The following is a 22,257-nucleotide window of genomic DNA, read 5'->3' on the forward strand; positions in this document are numbered from 1 at the left end:
ATGTTATTTTCTGAAGCATCTGAGCATTAGGTATATGTTTGTCATAGCTGTATGCCGCAGCTTTGAATCAATACATGAAGTATCATATATGCTATGTTAGGATATAACCTATTTATGTATCAAATTTCGCTCAGTAATTTTTGCGGGAAAAAGTCATCATCTATCCATCCTTATAAACTTTCACTTTTATAATTTTAATAGGATTATTTTCTAGTTTCTAGGACAAACATCGACCTGCGCAAATTTATTTTTTTTCTTTCAACAAGAAATTTTTAGAACTACGTTGAATATTTATTGATTTTAGCAATTTTTTTTTTAATTTCTTTTTCAAGCAATTACCAGTTCAAAAAATTTTTTAAAGTAATATTTTATGTAGATATCTATTTTCAACCTAGTTCTCCCATAGGTGAGTTTTTGGGATTGAAGATAAAATAAAAATCCACTGTTTTGTAATTATATTATCACAAGTTAAATATTACATAAATAGCCTTGGATAGCTTCATTTTGCGCTGTCTCGTGTCAAATTAGGCGGAGCTTGTTTATTGTGTTGTACTGGGATCGAATCCATAATCATTGGATGTATTCTGGATCGCTGCATCATCATAAGTGGCTGTAGGGAAATATTTGACTTGGTACAATTGTTAATAATAAATAAAATAAGGGAGAGAGTGGTTTAGATATTTGACATCAAAAGGCGTGGAAACTATATCTTAACCGCTAAACAGTCTCTTCAGCTCATCTGACACCTGGTGAGCGTACCGATATCCGTTTAGAAGTAATCGTTCGAAAGCAGGAGCTGGCTTTATAGAATCTCCATTTCTGAAATAAAAAAAAAAGAATATTTATTTATTTATTTATTTATTTAACACTTTATTGCACCAACATAACATGATTTGTTAAAACAATTTTCAATACGTATAGTGTAGTACAAAAGGCGGTCTTATTGCTAAGCAATCTCTTCCAGACAACCTTTGGGTAGAAAGGATTAAAGCATAAGTAGGTAGGTGGCGCGTTAAAAAAGATAGATTTGTAAAAAATAATATTTGTGACAGCATAGTCATATACATATACATACATAAATAAATACATACAACCAAACATATACATATATACGCATAAATACATACAAATATACCATATTAATACACATATATATAACACACATAAAACTGGAAATACGTAGGACTAAGTGATTATAAGGATAGGTAGTGGGCTTTAACTAAGTTTTTAAAAATGGGCAATGAATAATAAAATAAACAACCCCAGGACCATCTAGTTTCCAACAAAGCAGAGGTTGCACTATAGACATTTAACGTCAAGAGAGAAGAGGCCCAAGAACACTCACCACCGTAAGAAAGAAACAAAGTTGCAATCTATACAATTAAAGTAACATAGCGTAGAATCTAATGTTTATATGTATGTATAGGCACATATATGTGTATGTGCGGTATGTACATGCTATATGCTAAGACTACCTTTGCCTTTAATTAACTCTGTCTTTTTATTCTACTGGAACGCTAACGCTAACGAAACAGTTGGAACAACACAATTTTTAACTAATATCGCACACTACCCTACTTTTGTAATTGTAACAATTTTTTTTGGTTCCAATTAAGATTATTAAAGATTAAAGAAGACAGCTATGTTGAAATAACTTGGCATTCATCCCGTCACCGCAAACTGGTGTAGTCACCCCTGATGTTGAAGCCGGGATAAAGGGTTTCCCCCTCGGCTTTTCCATAGGAAGGTAAGAAAATCTGTCGTCGTATGGAGATTTCATTATAGATGATAATGGAATGATAAATCCATCTGTAAATCAAATCACATCAGGCGAATTTGTCCATCAGAACGATTTCACAGTTTGGTACATGCAATAAATGCATGGTGCATTCCTTTTTTGAGCAGTTATATCTGACTCAAGATACGATAAGAGATTAGGAGACCAATTTTCGTTTTCTTCGAAGTAATATCGAATAAGATATATTGATCTGAATCTTTTATCTAATATAAAATTAGAAGCCATTTTGATAACAAATGAAAATGTATAAGAATGTGCCCCCAGGATGAGAGAGTGGCCATATTGTACAGAGAAGTATTATTCATTCATACTTAATAAATAAGTACGTTATACTAAATCTATGATTTGGAATGCGGACCACCATTCCCATTGCTAGCAATATACTTAATCTCTCAGGTCGACCTCCACGTCTTTCCCTTTCCGTCACCCCTGGAAACCATCGTACGAAATTTCAAATGTATTAATTACGATGGGCTATTTGACCTGCCTTTTCATTTTTATCTATCATCCCTCACTGGAGCCCCGCCAGCGTATACTGTTAGCGCGGGCGGTGTTACCATTCCATGAGCATCCATTAAAAAAGTCTACGATTAGATTTATACCTACTGCCAATAGAAAGCGTAGGTGTTATCCTCAAATTTTTTTTTATACAACTTAGAAAGGCAAACAAACTGACGGCCCACCTGATGAAAAGAAACCGTCGCCTAGAGACATGAGCAGTACCATAGACATAACAGAGTATACTGTTTCGCCCATTCTATTGTCAATGCCCATTAACTCCCTGATAGTTGTTTTAGATAAAGGTCATGCTCTTAGCTTGTGGTCAATAAAAAGTTGAAGAATTTTTAAAGTAACTATGCATAACACAGGTTAAGAATAGTAGATACTTGCTATGAAACACGTGAATACAGTCGTTGTGCTGTCTATGCTGGAAACTTATACGACAATTTTAGATACTTTAAAGGTTTTTAAATTACTTCATATCACAATTGCGCATGCTAACATATTTTGTTATTTATACATAATAGGTAACTACTTATAGCATAGACACGCAAGCAAGTTTAGTGTAACTATCGTATAAAGTTAAAAATGACCTTTGTAAAATGTTACTAGGGGGGGGGGGGGGGAGGATTATTAGTAATACGGACTACCAGTCCGACTACTAGCTACGTATCTTGTCAGGTCGGTGTTCAGGTGGTCTCTTCTGTAAACTAAAGTGCTGAATTCCAGGTGTATTCATCACGATTGGCTAACTGACCTGCCTTTTTATTCTCATCTATCATCCCTCACTGGTGCCCCGTCAGCGTATACTGTTAGCGCAGGCGGGGTTACCATTCCATTATTATCTTAAAAAAATAATTGTAAAAAATGTTCATAATAAATATACGAAATATAATAATAGTAATTCTCAGCTAGAAAGTCCTATTAATTATTTGCATCTTATTTGTCTTTAGTTAAGACTTTTAACGTAGGGAGTACGTTTTCAAGGAGGATGCAGACTCGTAATGGGGCACATCGCATTTATGTGATAAAGGCACACGAATGAGTGAAATAATTAACTTAAAATTATAAAACAAAAGTGTTGCGTCGCCTCATCGGCTCAATTTTTAAATACAATAAAAGAGATTTTTAACGATATTTATTGCAATAACACTGCAGTCACATTCTACGCTGTCTATTGCAAACCATGCATTATTTGAAAACATATATTGCATGTATTTGGAAACCCTTTGGGACTAAGGTTGTAGTGATTTCCCTCCCTTTTGGAATGATTAATAAATTAACGGCTCACCTGATGGATGGTGGTAACCGCCGTTTATAAACTTGAAAAGTATTATAGATAGAGACAGGCATTATAAAAAGGCATTGAAAATTATTTTAATGTAAAATTTTAAGGACAGGTTCCATATTAAATATTTGTACTCGTACGCCACACTGTTGTATGTATTCAAGCAAATGAATGCTACTGTGATCCCTATTATATCGATTATGCGTTGTTATACCTGAGTTATGTCTACCAATGATGTAATTTCACTGTTATATTCCATCTCTTAAACCAAAAAATGCCATTCGAACATAGCTACTTGCTTGTAGAAATAACACCTTAGTCCTCAGGAATGGCAACGCATGGAGGGTATCATGGGCGAAACAGTATACTCTGTTATGACTATGGTACTGCTCAAGTCTATAGACGACGGTTACCACTTTCCATCAGGTGGGTCGTCAGCTTGTTTGCCATTCTAAGTTGTATAAAAAAAATCTTATTTAACGTAGAATAGATGTCCTTTTACTATCTCAAAGAACTGTAGTACTTACTATTGTCTGCGTGACTGAGATATGTTCACTGACTTAAGTAGCCTATAACTGTTTCCAATGTTCTATCTATCTCTATACCAAAATTCATCATAATCGATTCAGCGGTTTAGATGTGAAAGCGTAACAAACAAACTCAACTTCGCATTTTTATTATTACTTGGATGTACCTGGAGCCTTTAAATTATTTTCAACCGACTTAAAAAAAGGAGTTTCTTATTTCAGTTGTATATTTGATGTACCTTTATTACCTTATAACTCCGTCAGTTGTAAACCAATTTGGAAATTTTTTTTTTTTGGAAAGGATAAAATTACAGATTGGTTTCATGGAGATTTTATCAAAACCAATTCATTAGTTTTTAGATCAAAATAACTGGTTTTGTCGCTATGAAATCGGTTTTTTTTTTGAGGGGCACAATCTTTAATTACTGTATTCAATTTTTAAAACAATTTCATTTATTTTGTTGGTACGCCTATGAAATATTTAGAGGCAAATATCGAAAAATTCAATTATTGTTAAGTTTCAGGTTCGACGACCTTTTTTTTTTACTAAGATAGAAAATATTTTTTACTTTTGGAATTTATTTTTTAGAAATATTCAATAAACTAAAAAAATTGAGTTTACTAGAAGCCCTTGTGGACGCTGTGTAATAAGAATAGAAGTATATTGGTTCTTAATGCATAAGTAATCGTGCAAACAGGGATAAGGATAGTGGATAAAATAAAGCAAAGGGAAGAAAAACATGTCATTATTCTGCTATGCTGTTATTTTCACATAGCCATAATTTATTTGATAGAAAACATGGAAAAAAGTTGTAATTTTAAATAGCTACATGTTCACTTAAATGCTTATTAAGTACAATTAGGTAGTAGAATGCGTATTTTCATGCACATAGTTGACAATCAACACTTTTAGTTTTATGTAGGTGGGTGCATACATTTAGTAAAATTACAATATTTTAGCATGCCACATAAAAGGCATTCCGAAAATTCAGAATGTGAGTACGTTTTTTTTTTTAAAAAAGTACTAATAGTTTCAAGAGATTATCTAATTTATAGAAAAAGCAAACACATTAGATGACACTTAAGTGATTTCACAATGCTTAAAGAAGCGTTTGTGCTCTTAGTATATAATACTAATCTATGGTGTCGTTCAGATCTTGCCTCTAAAGAAAGTATGCAGAATCAGAATTAAAATATTAGGTATTATTCAGGAAACGGGTGGCACGTAATGTGTCCGGTCAAAGATTTTTTACAAGACCAAAACTGTCCCTGAAATACCTACTGGCAACGAATGTTCCATGGGTCATCGATATAGTAAATATGTAGAGTGACTAGTCCATAAGATGTTGCCCAGTCACCGAAGCAAGGCGGTGCGTACGGGATCACGATCTGTAGAAAATACATTAACAAGTTGTATTAAATATTTTTTGAGAGTCATAACGAGTGTCGATATTTAATAAAAAATTTTAATAAATTAAAATTATGTTTTGAATAAAACTAGAACGATACCCGCAAACAAATATTTGTTCGCATTACCTAAATAAGAATATAATAAAGCAAAGATACAATTATTGCGTAAGATAAAAAAATAGTGGAATTGAGAGCTTTGGATTAAAAAAAGTATCGAAATATAAATAGTAAAAATCATAGACACCGATATCAAATTCCTATACGATCCTTTATTTCCCGTCTGTTGTAAATAGCATATTGGGCAACACTAATTAATTATTGCTTTTATTTGTGTACATCTAAAAACAAGGAATAACTAAATCTTTGGTATACATATTGTTAATCTTTATAATCTGTAACATTTTTTTAAGGAAACAATAAAGAGTTTTCATTCATTCCTAATCACTAGCCCATTGCCAAATAAAAAAAAATCACAAACCTATGTCTATGATTTCTACAACACTACTGTAATATACTGTAAATTATTACATTTTTCCTTTTTCCATTTTTCCTCTCATTTTTCCTTTTATTTTTTTATTACCTCAGGCAGTTGTTCAGGTGTTGGCGGTATTTCGAACCAGTCGCGCGTCTTCTGAGGCGCCAGTTTGCCGAACATCATGAAGCCTGTGCCGATAAGCTCGCCCTTGTTGACGAGGACGAACCACGGGAGGTGGTCCTCGCATTTCATGTCCTTTGTCATGTTGTAGTAGTAATGGGTACCTTAGGAGTAATTGTAAATTTTTTTTAATTATACGAATGTAATTGTTTTTTATTTTATATTCGTATAATAATTTTTAACAAACGTGTAAAATTTCATGTAAATTTTGATCCCTTTGAGGGTATGAATTTTCTAGAATACTTTAATTATGTTCAACCTTTCTTTTATTTTTTCCCTTTGGATTCGGTTTTTTAGGGTAGCCATTAGCTATTTTCAAGTTTTATTAAAAAGCAGGGAAAACGACGCGGAACAAAACAGGAATATAGTGGCAGAAAATTAGGGGATAATGTTCACCCTTGATATTCTATGAAAGAACAGTACGTGTAATTTATCCTCATTCAAAGTCTCTTGCGGAGTAGACAAAGTTTTTAAAGACATTTTTTGCAACACTTCATGTATCCATCGGTTGTAAGTGAAAGTAAAAATATTTTATTAGTTCGTAATTTTAGGTAAGTACCTATATAAATAAAAGGAAGAAAATTTTATGTTATTCTTCGTAAATGTAGCGATTTTATTTTTAATAACGTCTTGATATCAATTAATATAACTTTTATATATGTAGATACTTTTAAGTTTGTATTATTTTAACTCGATTTAACATGGGTATCATCAAACGCGACCGCAGTATTAAGAACGGTCGCTAGCATTTTCATGTAGGTATAATTATATTATACCCATAAAATTACATATCCTACGTATATGCATATATTATTTCTGTGAAAGATATCGTTTAATATTCTCTCTGTTCATAATAAAGGATAGAAACCCAAAATCATTCAAGGGAGGCTCATAATCATAGTCATATTATATTGATACGGGGCATATGATATTCAGACCTTCGTTTGTTTACGAGATATATGGTAGACATGTAAATTATTCATTAATATGAAGATGCCCCATCAACCCTATAGGTAAATGGCACGATTGTGGCTTAACATCTAATAAACCGACGCGACGACGTATGTTACGTCTAGTTCTAGGAATACTAATGTGACAGAGACAGTGTAATGATAAAATATTTGCATATTAACATGATTATTATCAATTGACTTATAAATAAGGGCCTATCTCTTTTTTAAATCGAAATTTAAGTACTTTCTGAATTTGGATGTATTTTTTATGTTTGTTACCTCATAACTCCGATAAACCAAATTGGATATTTTTATCTGAAAGGATATACTTAATGGTCTTTTAATTTTTTTATTAAATCTTTGGCTATATAGGCGACAAATTATTATTCCTTTCTATGTTTGCAATAATATGTATTTGAGTATAGGTACAAAAATTTTGACTTCATAAAACTTTGCTAAAATTCTCACAATTTACATAATAATAATAAAAATAATTTACATAAAAGTAGGTTTCTTTTAATCCCTTACCCATGTTTGGTACGCAATTTTGCTTCTTATACAATGTGTTGCTCAGATCAGATTCTTTGGTTGGAATTCTGAGTAGTCTGCCATCTAAACCTGTGACCCACACGCCGCCATCTTGAAGAGTAGCACCATTCGCTGCTTGAGGACCAGCGCCGGCTTTTAGTGACTCTGAAATATATTTATCCTTCCTTAGATTATTCTAGAAATGGTTAAGATACCAAATAAATAGCAACGGAAATTTGGAAGTTTAGGTATTTCTAAAGTTGCGGTTTCAGATAGGGGTTTGTAATACATAGCATATAATATCTATATATTTTAATTATAATAATAACGAATATGTTAAAAGATTGTTATCCAAAAAATAATATTAGATAACAGACTTAACATATTCAGAAATAGTAATCCGACCGATATGGGCGATATTAAAATGGGTGATGACCTTTTATCGATCATCAATATCCAGAGAAACCCAATATAGACATATCGAAGCGATGTCCATATTGCCCATGCCTAGTTTTAGTTAGAGTAATTTTTTTACTTAAAAAAGTGCAACAACATCACCATGTATAAAGCATTCATTTATATTTTTTCCTTAAAATGTATAACTTATTCGTAACATTTACCTTTACATTTGGTGTCTTTCTAAACACTATTCCATAATTATGATTTCTTTTTTATCTAATAAATAAATAAATAAAAGGGTGCTCGATGTAGGTAGCAATATAAGATCATTTCACAATTTATCAAATTCGGGGTATTATATATCCATATTTAATAAATATATGGTGGGATAATAAGGGATGACATTTGGGTAAAGGAATATGTGAAACTAATCAATATTTTCTCGTTTATAATTTTTAGATCTGTTTTACGTAAACAACATAAGTATAAGTTATTTACATAAGTTATACTTATTTGTGTTGCTATGTTTGATTTCAATGATCCAATATAAAATACTGTGCTCGAGATTAAGAAGCAAATAATGCGTTCACCAAATACTATATTATGAAATATTCATAATAATACACTATTTGAATAAAATCAAAGTCAGTTTCAAGAATAAAGTTCTGTCATTGCATACTAGCTTTTGCCTGCGACTTCTAGTACGCTTATCGAGATAGAACATGTATCAAATTTTAAAGTCAACCTTCAGGAACATTACCGTGAGAACACGTATAGTTTGGTGCATTGATTTTTGCGTAAAATCGATACAAACATATTAACGAAAATTCTTTAAAATATTGTTTTGGCTTATATTGCTGATGTTAACTTCTAACGCATTTTTTCATAAATATCTCTCGGTTAGTTACAACTTCATTCTTGCATACATATTTTATTTTATTTTATTTCAATACGTACACATTACAGAGAATTAACATGGTTACATTAATTTATACAGTACAATAATGTTTTGTTCAAGCTAACCCTCCAAAATTCCATATAGATGCGAATATCGAGAAAAATAATATATTTGAACGTTGTTTGAATTTAAGCACTGTTTGCGAAGCATTGAGTACTCACTGGCTTTCCTAATTACAATTATTCATTGTTTTTTTTTTTTTTATTTTCCACCGCCAAGCACTTGAACTCAATGTAAACATAATACATTCACATGTAATTTTAACAAGAAATTTATTAGGTAGGTGGTATGACTATAGACCGGTAGCATTATATTACTATTATGTTTAGATATTCTAGGATAGCTACCACAAAGTTGTTTATAGTATCTTGTTGATTTAGTGTTAAGTATTGTTGAACATATACATACATATATATGATATAGCAAACCTCTTACTCAGGGGGGAAAGGATTGTTAGTAATGGAGATTTGTTTCCTATTGTTAACAATATATCTTAGCAGGTTGACTTCCTTGCAGGTCCCCCTCGAATCTATTGTGCTTAATTCATGACAAATTCATCACGATGGTCTTTTCCTCCTCATCTATTATCCTTCACTGGTGCTCTGTTTGCATATAACGATAGCGCAGGCGTAGTTATCATTCCATTAAAATATCAAAATAAAAAAAAAAAATCAAAAACCGCTCTCTCAACCATAATTAGATCTAAAATCTTAATTCAGTGGATATGTTAAGTTGACTGGAAGAAATCACTTTTAGAGATAACTTCGCCTTTGCAACAAACAATGTTATTGTTATTAATTTATTGTTTCCTCCAAAAAATTACATTAGTAATCTTATTATAAATACAATCAATTATAAGAAACATATCTACGTTACAAGGAGAAACCACTGTGGGTATTAAATTTCAAGGCCTTATGATTTTGGAATTTTTCCTTATGTAACTACATATCGCGCAATATATCTATAGTTTGTTTCAATAGAACTTCATGAAAATGTAAACAAACGAATAATTGATCCAACTATAAAATACTTACGTCTAATAAATAGTACTTAATTCGAAGTTAAAAATTAATTCATTAATTGATTGATTTTGATTTGTTACTAATATAATTTCATTAAAATAGGGTTTTTGTGATTATTTCAATAAAATTTGGTTACATTTACATTAAGTAAGAAATAGACTATATTTATGATTTTGCCGTGTAGTTCCGGCAGGAATGGGTCACCCTTTCCTTTCCCGTGGGTGACGTAAGAGGCGACTAAGGAAATAATAGTCGAGGGATGAGCAACAGCGTCCCTCTTAAAACACCATCAAAATCTATGCGGTTGCCAACCTGCCTGCTAAGCGTGACAATTACTGGCAAAACTCCCCAATAGCAGGAGGCTTATGTTCAGCAGTGGATGGTCAACGGTTGATATCATCGTCGTATTTGTGTTTACCTTCAGAAACAAAGTACTGTGTTATGGTCCAGTAGTCCTTTGAAGGCTCTGATCCGACCTCTGGGGCGCGCCATTTCACAAATTTCTTCTCAGGCTTGATGGCCAAGGATTCGAATTCGTCGACTGGTAACTAAAATGCAAAGTTTAATAATTAAATATTGATTAAATTTGAGAAATAGACAGCAGCGTCTCTTTTAAAACATGAAAAGCCTAACTATGTATGCCAACCTGCCTACCAAGCGTGGTAACTATCGGCAAAATCCACCTTATGGATGTAGCCTATGTTCAGCAGTGGACAGTTATACAGCTGATATGATGATGATGGAATTGAAACTAAAGTATTGGTAAAGGCTCTGTCTTTTTTTTTATACAACTTAGAATGGTAAACAAGCTGACGGCCCACCTGATGGAAAGTGGTAACCGTCGCCTATAGACTTGAGCAGTACCATAGACATAACAGAGTATACTGTTTCGCCCATGATATCCCCCATGCGTTGCCATTCCTGAGGACTCAGGTGTTATTCCTCTGTACCCAGTAAATTCACGCCAAATTGTTTAGCAAAGAGTGAGATGAATTTTAGTTGTTTATCCAGTGTTATGTAGTCGAAACTGTTTTTTTTTAATAAAATTATTCTCGTACAAATAGATGATCAGTCTGATGGAATTTGAACTTCAATATGCACAAACTATTGCATGTCGGATTGATGTAGTTTATTTTTGTTGTTAACAATGCAATTTACTTCATATTGTCAAGTACAGTAACTACTTACTACACATTACATGTGTGTAGTAATAGAAAATTTCTGTTTTGGACATGCGATATTTTTCTTATATTTTGTTTTTCATCATTCCAGCATTTTATTGTCCGTGACTATTAGCACTAATCGTGTGAGAAATATCACCCTCTTTTGTCAAGATATTCTTCGTTATGCACGATTTTTTAAAGCACGAAGTAACTGGCAGATTTTTTTACATGATTTAAACATGGATTTGAAAGTTCGGAGGCTTAGGCCACGATTTGAATGTGGGATCCCGGACCACAGTCAAACGTTGTCCAACTTGCTCACCAATCCAGTACGATCTACAATCGTAGACAGTCCTTTATCCATAATAATTCTCTAAGGAACGTTTCTGACTGCTTGTATACGTATCTAATTTTAATCTGCAATGTGTTTGAAATCGTCGCTCTCTCTAGTTAGTTATTTCATTTGCATCTTAGTGAATTGTGCATGCAACAATCAGTAGGATTGTAAGTACAATATTTGATTTAATAGATTATCATTTTTCTAAAACATAGGAGGTAAACGAGCATGCGATTCACTTGATAGTTCCGCCGCTCATGAGTACCCGCAACACCGGAGGAATTGCAGGAGTACAGCCGGCCTTTTAATAAGGAATATGCGCTTTTCTTGATGGGTGATAAGATAAACTTTATAAAACTACCAGAATTCCTTAATATACATTGATATATGAGTAAAGATATTTATTTCAGTATATGTGTTGGTAGACTAGTCTATGTAATTAAATAAACTATTTCTACTTAATAAAAACCAGAGGATCTAAAAGAGTATGTTCCAATTAAAATATTTAAGAAGAGTGCTGATCAAAAATTTGACAATGTTTTTAATATTTTATAAGCTTACGTAGTTAATTAGTTTTAGTATTAGTAGTTTTTGTACTAAGATAAATATAATAATTTTGAATCCGAACTGGCATGTTACAGCATAAGTCGCAAAAGATTCCGGCAAAGAGAACAGGAAAGCGGTTCACGACACTACATTACAATATCATTGATCTTGTCTGTTGAAATAAATTAGATAAACGCAGTCGACAGCGTGCGATTGGCTAGTGGACGAGAGTTGTATGTTTACGTATTACGGAGTACAAGTAATCTCGAGATCCTCATGGGTTGCTATTCTTCCAATTATGGCATAGATTGCACCGATTGGGAAGATAGCATTCTGAATTTTATAGGACGCATGGACACTTTCATAGTAAAAAAATCCCATGTGTTATATAAAATTGTACAACCAATATCTGAATATTTTATTTGGATTTTTATTTTACGTGATAAATCTTACTGGTTTGTTTGTGTGAATAAGGATAGAAAATATTCTATGTATTAATCCATAGACCGTACGTGATATTAAATTCAATTAAAATTAATTCAAGTAACAAACATTCTAATATCTTTACAGATTTTTATATTTATGATATTAGTAAGATTATAAAGCCAAATCCTCGCACTTTATTATTCATTTGGTGGAATTAAAAATTTTGATAAGGTTCAAAGCATTTTAGTTTTTATATTTTTATTAATCTATTATTTCAATTCATGTGAGCAAAATAGGACTTACTTACAGCTATTTAGGAACACATAATAATATGCAATACTTACAGCAAGTTGCAGCCCTGCTACGAAGCCGGCGGTATCGTAAAGACCACACACGCCTCTCCCCGGGGGACAGTACATCCTAAGCACGCTAAGAGCTCCAGGAGGACGTTCTGTGCGTTTCCAACCTTCACTTTCAGCGTCGTTAATAGTTCGGGGGATTTTGTAGAAGTACTCCACATCAGCGAGGGCGTCCGACCAGCCGAATTTAACTGTTGGTGAAAAGTAATAAACCTAAAAACATATCTAGAGGCTCATATTCTTTTTATTTTGAAACTGAGTGTTAGAAAACTTAAAAAATATATTATATTATATTATCATATTCGCTGTGGCAATAAATAAATGTTCTATTTACATTTCAATCAACCGCTTATTATCAAAGATTATCCTTAAAAAAACCTCGTTGAAGTTTGGATACATACATAGTATTTATACAGGACTCTCTAAAAATATGGTCACATAATTATTTATTGTTTAATGATATAGTAATGTTTTAATAAACAATTATTTAATTTAAACTTAAATTTTTCACATTTTGTCAAGGAATTTATGACGTTATGAATTTTTGGCATCGAAAACTCTATGTATGATTGTCTAAAGCAAAAGTCTAGAACACTGTCAAAATAACAAGAATCAACATCAGTCAGAAAAATTGTAAAAAAAAATCCCTCAACATAAATTATAAAATCTAGGTTTTGGTATATCTTTAGTAGTATAATTTTAAGCAACACTTACCTCGTAATCCATTGTACTGGACGCCTGAAACAAAAATTTGACGTTAACTAACGTAGTAAATTTATATTCACTTGAAAGCGTAATGATAAATTGCCAACCCACTCCTGTGCTGACCTTCTTTGAAATCCAACCCCAGGATGGGATGTGGGCGTTGAATGGTAAATAGCTCTCTCCGTAAAGTCTTTAATTTAAGTTAGTAGGCAATTTAAAATACTATTCATATTATTAGTATTTATTAGGCGACGGTTACCACTTTCCGTCAGGTGAGCTGTCAGCTTGTTTGAAATTACACGTCTCATAAAAAAAATTGCATTTTGTTTTAAGATTAAAGTTATAATAGACGACCATGGTAAATAAGATTAATTTTTGATAGCTGGTATGGGGCTATATTTATTTCGTACTTTTATAAAATAGATTAAGTAACTTTTCCATTATTTGAACGAATATAATGATAATTTTTTTTTTAAATGGATGATAATGGAATGAGAACCCCACCCGTGTTGTTGGTATACACTGAAGGGACACCAGTGGGGATAACTGATAAGGATGAAAGTAGGTCAGTTGGTCACCGTGACAAATTCAATAAGAATAAATTATAATTTGTGGCGATGGTTTTTTTTACGATACTCAGAATGGCAAACAAACCAATGGCCCACCTGACGGAAAGTGATAACTGTCGCCTACAGACATGAAGAGCATCGTGGACATAACAGAATACACTATTATGTTCATAGAACCCTGAGGACTAAGATGGTATGCCTCCGTACCCTGTTAATTCACTGCCATATTCCATCCTTTAAATGGAAAGATAACCATGCAACTACAGCTGTTTCACGGCAAGAATACGAGTGGGACATAGGTACTTATACTGACGACTTTTTTTTATACGACTTAGAATGGCAAACAAGCTGATGGTCCATCTGATGGAAAGTGGTAACCGTCGCCTATAGATATAAGCAGTATCATGGACATAACAGTACACACACATACTGTTTCGCCTATGATACCTCCCATGCGTTGCCATTCCTGAGGACTCAGGTGTTATTCCTTTGTACCCTGTAAATACACGCCATATCCCACCCTTCAAACCGAAACACAGCCATGCAAACACAACTGCTTCATGGTAGAAACACGAATGGGACAGAGGTACCCAAGCAATCGACTTTTGTACAGGTTTCCTTCTTTCTAGGTTTCGAGAGGGACCTGAAGTAGTGAAGTTAGGATTCCTAATAATGTAAAGGTATGGAATGTTAATAATTTATAAAAAACTTAGGGAATGTAATATACGACGGATAGTGAAGTTTGCGTAAATGAGGAGGTGTTACTCGACTGGGCCAATTTAGAACTAACTTTCCTAAATTGACTCTGATCTAAGTGTTCTGTGTTGTGTTCTCAGAAGTGAAACGTTTATTTCGGTTCCCCCTTAATACAATATACTTATTTTAGTTTAAGGATCGAACGATGCGATTGGTACACCGATAGTAGGTAAGTACATATGTACATAGACATACAGCGCTTATTTATCACAAAACTTAACAATTAATTTTGTAATTCTCGGAAATAATTTAAGATTTTCTTCCACAAAAAACATCTATGTACTTCAATCGTGTTATTTTGATTTAAAAACTAAACTATTAAATTGGTTTTGATAAAATTTCTATGGCACTACTACTGAGTATCACCTCGTATTTTGAAGTCGGCTAATAAATATAACAGATAATTTTGACTTTCACTCAATAATTTTTTAGTGTTATTGATTTATTATTATCTTATGTTTGGACATCATGTGACATTACCGTGCTTAGCCTATTACACAATGAGAGGAACAATGCTAATGATCCCTTATAAAAATATAAAATTTCGCCGCGAGACCACTTATAAGGAAACTAGGTGTAATAACAAATTTTACTGAGTATATTTTATATCAATGCATATAAGATAACATACAGAGTAATATATACCTATATTTAGTCTTGATAATGTAAGATGTTGTCATATATATGTTGTAATCAACTCTATATATGTTGTACTCTGTACTATCTGGATGGTTCTTATCTATACTTATAATAAATCTGTAGAGAGGTCAATTCTATACATGAAATATATTTCCAAAATAACTATTAGGGGGTGATAAGTGATCGATACTGACGCCAAAAATGCAATTAGTAAAATTTTTGTCTGTCTGTATGTTCGTTATAGAAACAAAGATTACTCGACGGATTTTAACAAAACTTGGTAAAATTATTCTTTATACTCCTAGGCAGGTTATAGTATACTTTTCATCACGCCACGATCAATAGGAGCAGAGCAGTAAAGGGAAATGTTAAAAATGTCCACCTGTGCGACGCCAGGACGGGCTGCTAGGGTACAATAAATTTAAAACTATCATTAAAATCACTTATTGAACAAAGCTTATCACACTCTAAACGATTACTTGAATGACAAGCGTGCATGGTGTTAGTCGATATAGCATGGGCTTTTTAATGATCATGTAATTTTAGACATAGAACATTTCTATAAATACACATAATGTTAACAGGGATTTAAAATAGTAACTATAATTATAGATTAAAAAAAATACGATATAAAAGTGTTTGTAAACAAGTTTATTTGAATAAAAATGATTTAAATTTGAATTTGCTATTACTTTATGTAAATGAGTTTAAGGTTCAATTTCTGGTTGGTCCAATTTTGGCTCAAGTCTGAGTGTTCTGGCTCGTACGCCCCGACCTTTATTTCATAGTTCACCATAAGTCACCGCACGTGGCACTCATTATTTATTTTCAGTGTAATATTTTTTTGTAAACATTTTGTTTCCTTTGATATTGAATTTTAGATCGAATTCCTTTATGTTTTTGGTTGTCTACAATGTTATTTAACTGTAATACGCTCCATTGGATAAAAGCATTCAATGAAATTACTGGAGCGAGCGTGATCCGAACCGAATGCCGTCTAAATTGGATCTTAGGAGACTGTATGGTGGGCGGGTTCTCTTACACGTCGAACGCGAGTGCCAATATAATTTTCTATAATCTTAATACATATATGAAAATTTCGTGTCACAATGTTCGTTTACGCTAATCTCCAAAACCGCACAATCGATGTATGAAGTTATGTAAATGATTAACGTGCAAGATAGAATAATTTTTAGCCGGATAAGAAAAAAATGTACTTTGTAATTGACGGATGGCGGCAGAGTAATTTTCCTATAAATTTACAAATTGTTAATTTTAACAAACGTTAAAAAAGTTCCTTAGAAATAACATAGCGCTTCCCTAAAAACATTATGAAATTATTAATTAAAAATTTCCCTCCCCGAAAACTGAAACTTTTCAATTTAACAGAGTTTTTTGAGCTAAGAATAAACTTGGGTTTACAACACAATTTTTTCCTACAGGAAAATGTTTATTTTAATGTTTGTAAAGTTTGAACTCGACTGTATTATTATGTGTACAAAAATATATTATACGACATTTAAAATAGATTAACTATTGTCTTAATTAAATTATTAAGGTACCACACACCAATAAGCTCTTTGAAAATGGGTTCGCAAGAAATCGCGTAGCGTGCATAAAAGATAAAGTCGAATTGGGAAGCTCTTCCATTTTGTAATTGGTTACTACTTAATTAAGGATCGGGGCTTCCCACCCATTACTTTAATTGGCAATACATACCTATTACTGATCGGAGGCAATATACAATATATTATGTTGGAAACCGGTTAGGTATGTTAATCGGTGTCTACTTACATATGCAGGGGTGAAGTCACATATAAAATAATAAACAAGAGTAGAAGCCGGTTTGCAAGAGGTCAGTGTAAAAACTTTTAATGTTTTTTATACCATTTTCCTCATTTATCGATGTTTCCTTTTTTACTCGTGTGTAGTATAGGGTAATACTAGACTTTTTTTTTATTTAAATGATCTTAAAACTGGTTAAGTTTGAGTCAGACTCGCAAAGCGAGGGTCGCGTACTTTTTTTTTAATTTGTTTTTTACCTATGCAATTGATAGGATTTACACTCGTGTCAGTATTGGTCTCAGTATTGAAATAGATATTTTTGGTGTGATTTCAATGTTGATTGTTAAATTTTCTGTGACAAAATAAATAAATATTAAAGATGTGCGCATATTGTATTTATTGAGTTATTATGCATGTATAAGCTTTTTTTAAGATAAAAACTACATAGGCAGTTTTTATTGTAAAAAATGCAAAAGGTAAATATATAAATAAATAATAAATCTGTCCTATATTCATTGTAATAAATTGTGGAATATTACATTTGTTTTTTAGTAATATCAAATACTAGCGCTCTGCCCCGACTTCGCACGGGTAGATAGATTTTTTTATTATTTCATTAAGTAGAAAAATATAACTATATTTTCTATTTCAAAACGAAATAAACAAGGCGTTACCTAGCAACTGGTGTAGGGTCTAATTCAAAAGATACAGTAAAGTTGTCAGATACGATTATCTATAATCAACATGTTACTCGTTAATAATATACCTTTTTATCTATATGTGAAACAATTTTTAAAGTCGGTTGAATAGTTTTTGAGTTTATCTGTTACAAACAAATAATCAACACTTTATATATAGAAAAAATATTGCTTTTATCATCAAATTTCTGTCAAAATTTCACCAAATAAAAGAGATGTTATTACTTCAGATCATTTGGTTTATGATTTGAGATTAAAAAAAAAGAATGACGATTTAAAAGTGCTTGTAAACAAGTCTATTTAAATAAAGATGATTTGAACATGAATTTATGAGCGGATTCCAACCGTCATATTGCACAGACGGTCTGGTTTGCGGCTTTTGTTCTTTAGATACGGAACGCTAAAACTGCTTTACTTAACACTAGTCATGAGAAATTAGACCATTCCTTTCGAGCATTGCTTGCAAATTTTTTTGACTTGCTAAATTGTATCTATTTACTTATATTTTGTTTGGTTTTCATAAAATCAAAAATAAAATTTATTAAAAAATAAGTTAGACTGGCATTGCTTATCAGTTTTAGTGTACTTGTATTTAAAGTTTAAGATTGTATAAATGTTGTTTGCTTGGGTACCTTTGTCCCACTCGTGTATCTGTCGCGAAGCAGCTGCGTTTGGGTGGCTGTGTTTCGATTTGAAGGGTGGGAAGTAACAGTAAAATTATAGGGTATGAAGGCATAAGATTTTTGTTGTCAGTTATATATATATTTTTATATAGTTATATAGTTAATAATGGGTGTCCCAGTGTATTCTGTTGTGTACATGGCGCTGTTCGTGTTGCGATGGCTAATATTTTTCATCTGGTGGGCCATAAGCTTGTTATTTTTTCATATAATTTCCACAAAAAATTACCAAATAATAATTCCTTTAATATTTAAATTACAGCTGTTTCTTATGATTTCCATCGCCAGGAATTTAAATTGCTTTGGTAAATGATTTTACTTTTAAATTGAAGGAATGCCCGCGAGTCCATATAGAACCTATTAGGGAAGTTTCTCCCATAATTAATCTCCCTTGCCCGTGGGGTATTTCTCAACATCTTTTTGCCTTGTATCATCTAGGTTTATATTTACAATGTATATAATATATTTATTTTGTTGCTTTTTTTGTTTTTCATTCTTCTTATCTCTTTTTATTGTATATATTTGTATTATGTGTATATTTGTATTGTTATTTGTGTGCTGTAAGTAATGCAAATAAATTATCTATCTATCCATGTATTTATTATCTACGTATTAAGTACATTTTAAGCACAAAATCATTGGAATTCTGGTATAATTAATATTGAGATTTAATGATCGATAATAAACATAAATTTATGAAGGGCATTGCGTTATATGGAGGACATATGAATGAACCAATAAAAAATAAACAAAAAATATTTCTGTTTTGAATTGACTATAGAAATCAAACGTATTATATGTGCATGGTTTTACTGCCTATATAATAATGATTTAAATTTAATAATATGTATAAATAATTAGTAGTACCGCATTCGAGTATTCTGACACTTCCCTATAGTTGACTGGGAGAGAATGCATTTAGCATTAAGTCCGCCATGTACACATATTTGTACTAATGAATAAATAAATAAAAATATGTACAATTTTATAAATTATTATTATTATTTTGATTTCTGTTTTGCACTACTGCTGCCCACTCACTATTTCCTATGACACTGTGTTAGGTTGACTGGAAGAAATCTCGTTTGGAGATAAGTTTGCCTTTGCTAACATTGTTTTTAATTGTTATTATTACTGTATATTAAAGTGTAATAAAGAATATTTAAATTTGATAGTGAAAATTTATATAGCTAGAATAGAAGTAAATACGGAATTGAGTATGAATAGTGAAGAATGTAAGGTAAAAACATTACGGTGGCCCCAAATAAATAATTGGGATAAGGGTAGAAAGAAAATAAGTACATTTAGGATTCGCCCCGGCTTCGCACGGGTAGATAGTGTAGGGATTTCTGATTTTTTTTTAAATAAATTATAACACATGTTATGTACTAATAATGTAGCTTACTATATACAGGTAAACGAATATTTAAAATCGGTTACGTATTTTATGAGTTTGTCCATTATAAACAAAAACATAAATATTTCTTCTTTATAATATTAAGTATTAGGTTATTTTCTTTATTAAATATGAATACTTGTTTGTATGTACAAAAAGGCCATTCTTGAAAGATGTAATATAGTCTTAGATTATATAGATAGAGTGTCTCCATACAAATGCTTCGAGGAAAGCGGGTCAACTTTTTCATACAATTTGACGTGTTAATTGTGTGATTACTTTATAAATTGTATATTTATTTTGTCTTATAATTTCCGCATCTTTTTAATGCCTAAATACTCTTTTTATTTATTAAATAATACGTCAAGGTACATAGTATGCGTAAGTATGTAGAACACCAATAAAAAAAAAACGAGTTAGCTGATTTTACGATTAGCTAACAAAAAGTTGACCCGTTTTTAAGACTCGATGCCCTATTACTATCTATATAATCTAAGAATGTAGTAAAATATATACATATGTACATATCTATCACGCCTGTCTATGTAATGAGTCTTATTGATTTATAACCAGTTTGCGTCCTTGGTGTTCCTAAGTTCAATCCTCCGGTCAGATAAGATGTATTGTGACTATTTTTTTTTTATAAATAAATTTAGATGAAAAAATAAACAAACTTGTATGATCTTACAGACAAACTGCATTTACTTTTTTACCTACTACATATTTTTATTGTATTAAGTCATCTAATTTTAGATAATCTGTACTTTTATTTATTCCTATTATTTGTTGGTAAACAATAAACTTACAATTAAAATTTATCAAAAATATATTATTAATTAATTTAAACAAATTTTGTGTGCGAAAGAGACAGATGTAGTGATAGTTAAATTTATTGTTATGTTACTTATTCATAATGTTGTGTCTAAATTAAATTTTTTTCAATTCTAATTTAAAATTTAATTCAGTAAATTTTTTTTTTTTTTATTTATTTCTCTCACAAAATGACAACATAATAAAATTTACAACTATATAGGTTACAATTTAAAAACAATCATTGTGAGAGAGTGGTGTCGGTACTAGGATTACCCGTCTTACAGATCACCAGGCTCCAAAACTCAAGGGAATTAATTAGAAAACTTCACTTACTAAATTGTCTCGCATGAGAATCGAACCTGTTTGATAGACTGTTATTGTTTTGCTTTAGTTAGATTCGTCTTTGAGCTATGAGCGCGTAGACATAAATAGTTATGCAGATTTAGCTTCCCAAAACAACTAGCAACTTCAGACGTAACAAAAATTCTATTAACTAGTAATCTAAATAAATAAATAAATATTTATTTTTTCTGTTTAGCACTACTACAGCCCACTCACTACTTCCTATGCCACTGTGTTAGCTTGACTGGAAGAAATCTCCTTTAAACTTTTGCTAACATTGTTATTAACTTATTGTTGTTACTGTATGTTTTAGTGCAATAAAGAATATATATATTTTATATCAAAAATACATTACCCTCTTTTTTCAGTAGTCGGATAAAAAGAGTAGGTACCGTTCATCACAATACAAGCACGTCTATATACGGCATCTTTATTTTTATGTAATTTTATTTCTCTGATTTAAAGTTCCTGCCAAATTTATTTATAACAAAACCTGGTTGGTTTACGCTGGTATACACTGGCGTGACACGAGTAAGAGATGATAAATGAGAATGAAAACAGGTCAGTTGGCCAATTGCGACGAATCCGACTAGGATTAACTATGAGAGGGAACCGCGTGGGGGTCGACGAACATGTGTTGCTAGCAATTGAATTTTTATACCCCATTACTAACAATCCCTTTCCCCTCAACTTGATAGGGTAACAGTGCTAACGATTACTTCCCTTTTGAAGAAACTTGGGTTTAGACGGACAAAGTCGCGGGCACAGCTAGTATATTTATAAAAAAAATCACTCGTATATTAACTCATTTGAGCTGAAACAAAATAGATGAAACAGTATAAAAACGATATAATGATACTCACCGGAGGCCACACTGGCGACGGCCAAGAACGCTATTAACCCTTTCATGTTGGATGTGTTCCAGTAGCCTGGTAGACAGATCGAAGACGTCTATATGCGCACGAGTGCAGATGTAGACTGCAATATCAGGACGCCGGGAGGGT

At 31.9% G+C, this 22,257-nt stretch overlaps 1 protein-coding gene across 1 annotated transcript; it reads right to left on the reverse strand.

The window, feature by feature from the left end:
* Positions 1-440: 440 nt before the first annotated feature.
* LOC116413722 (uncharacterized) lies at positions 441-22,251 on the reverse strand. Its single transcript, XM_052900510.1, has 8 exons — positions 22,117-22,251; positions 13,585-13,608; positions 12,856-13,061; positions 10,458-10,587; positions 7,661-7,825; positions 6,105-6,283; positions 5,397-5,503; positions 441-819 (listed from the first exon to the last, which is right to left on the reverse strand). The coding sequence occupies exons 1-8, from the start codon at positions 22,160-22,162 to the stop codon at positions 711-713; spliced, it is 966 nt and encodes a 321-aa protein (XP_052756470.1). The 5' UTR covers positions 22,163-22,251; the 3' UTR covers positions 441-710.
* Positions 22,252-22,257: the final 6 nt, after the last annotated feature.

The sequence above is a fragment of the Galleria mellonella genome, unplaced genomic scaffold, assembly GCF_026898425.1.
Source record: "Galleria mellonella isolate WM207_F2 unplaced genomic scaffold, CSIRO_AGI_GalMel_v1 utg65, whole genome shotgun sequence".
Taxonomy (NCBI): domain Eukaryota; kingdom Metazoa; phylum Arthropoda; class Insecta; order Lepidoptera; family Pyralidae; genus Galleria; species Galleria mellonella.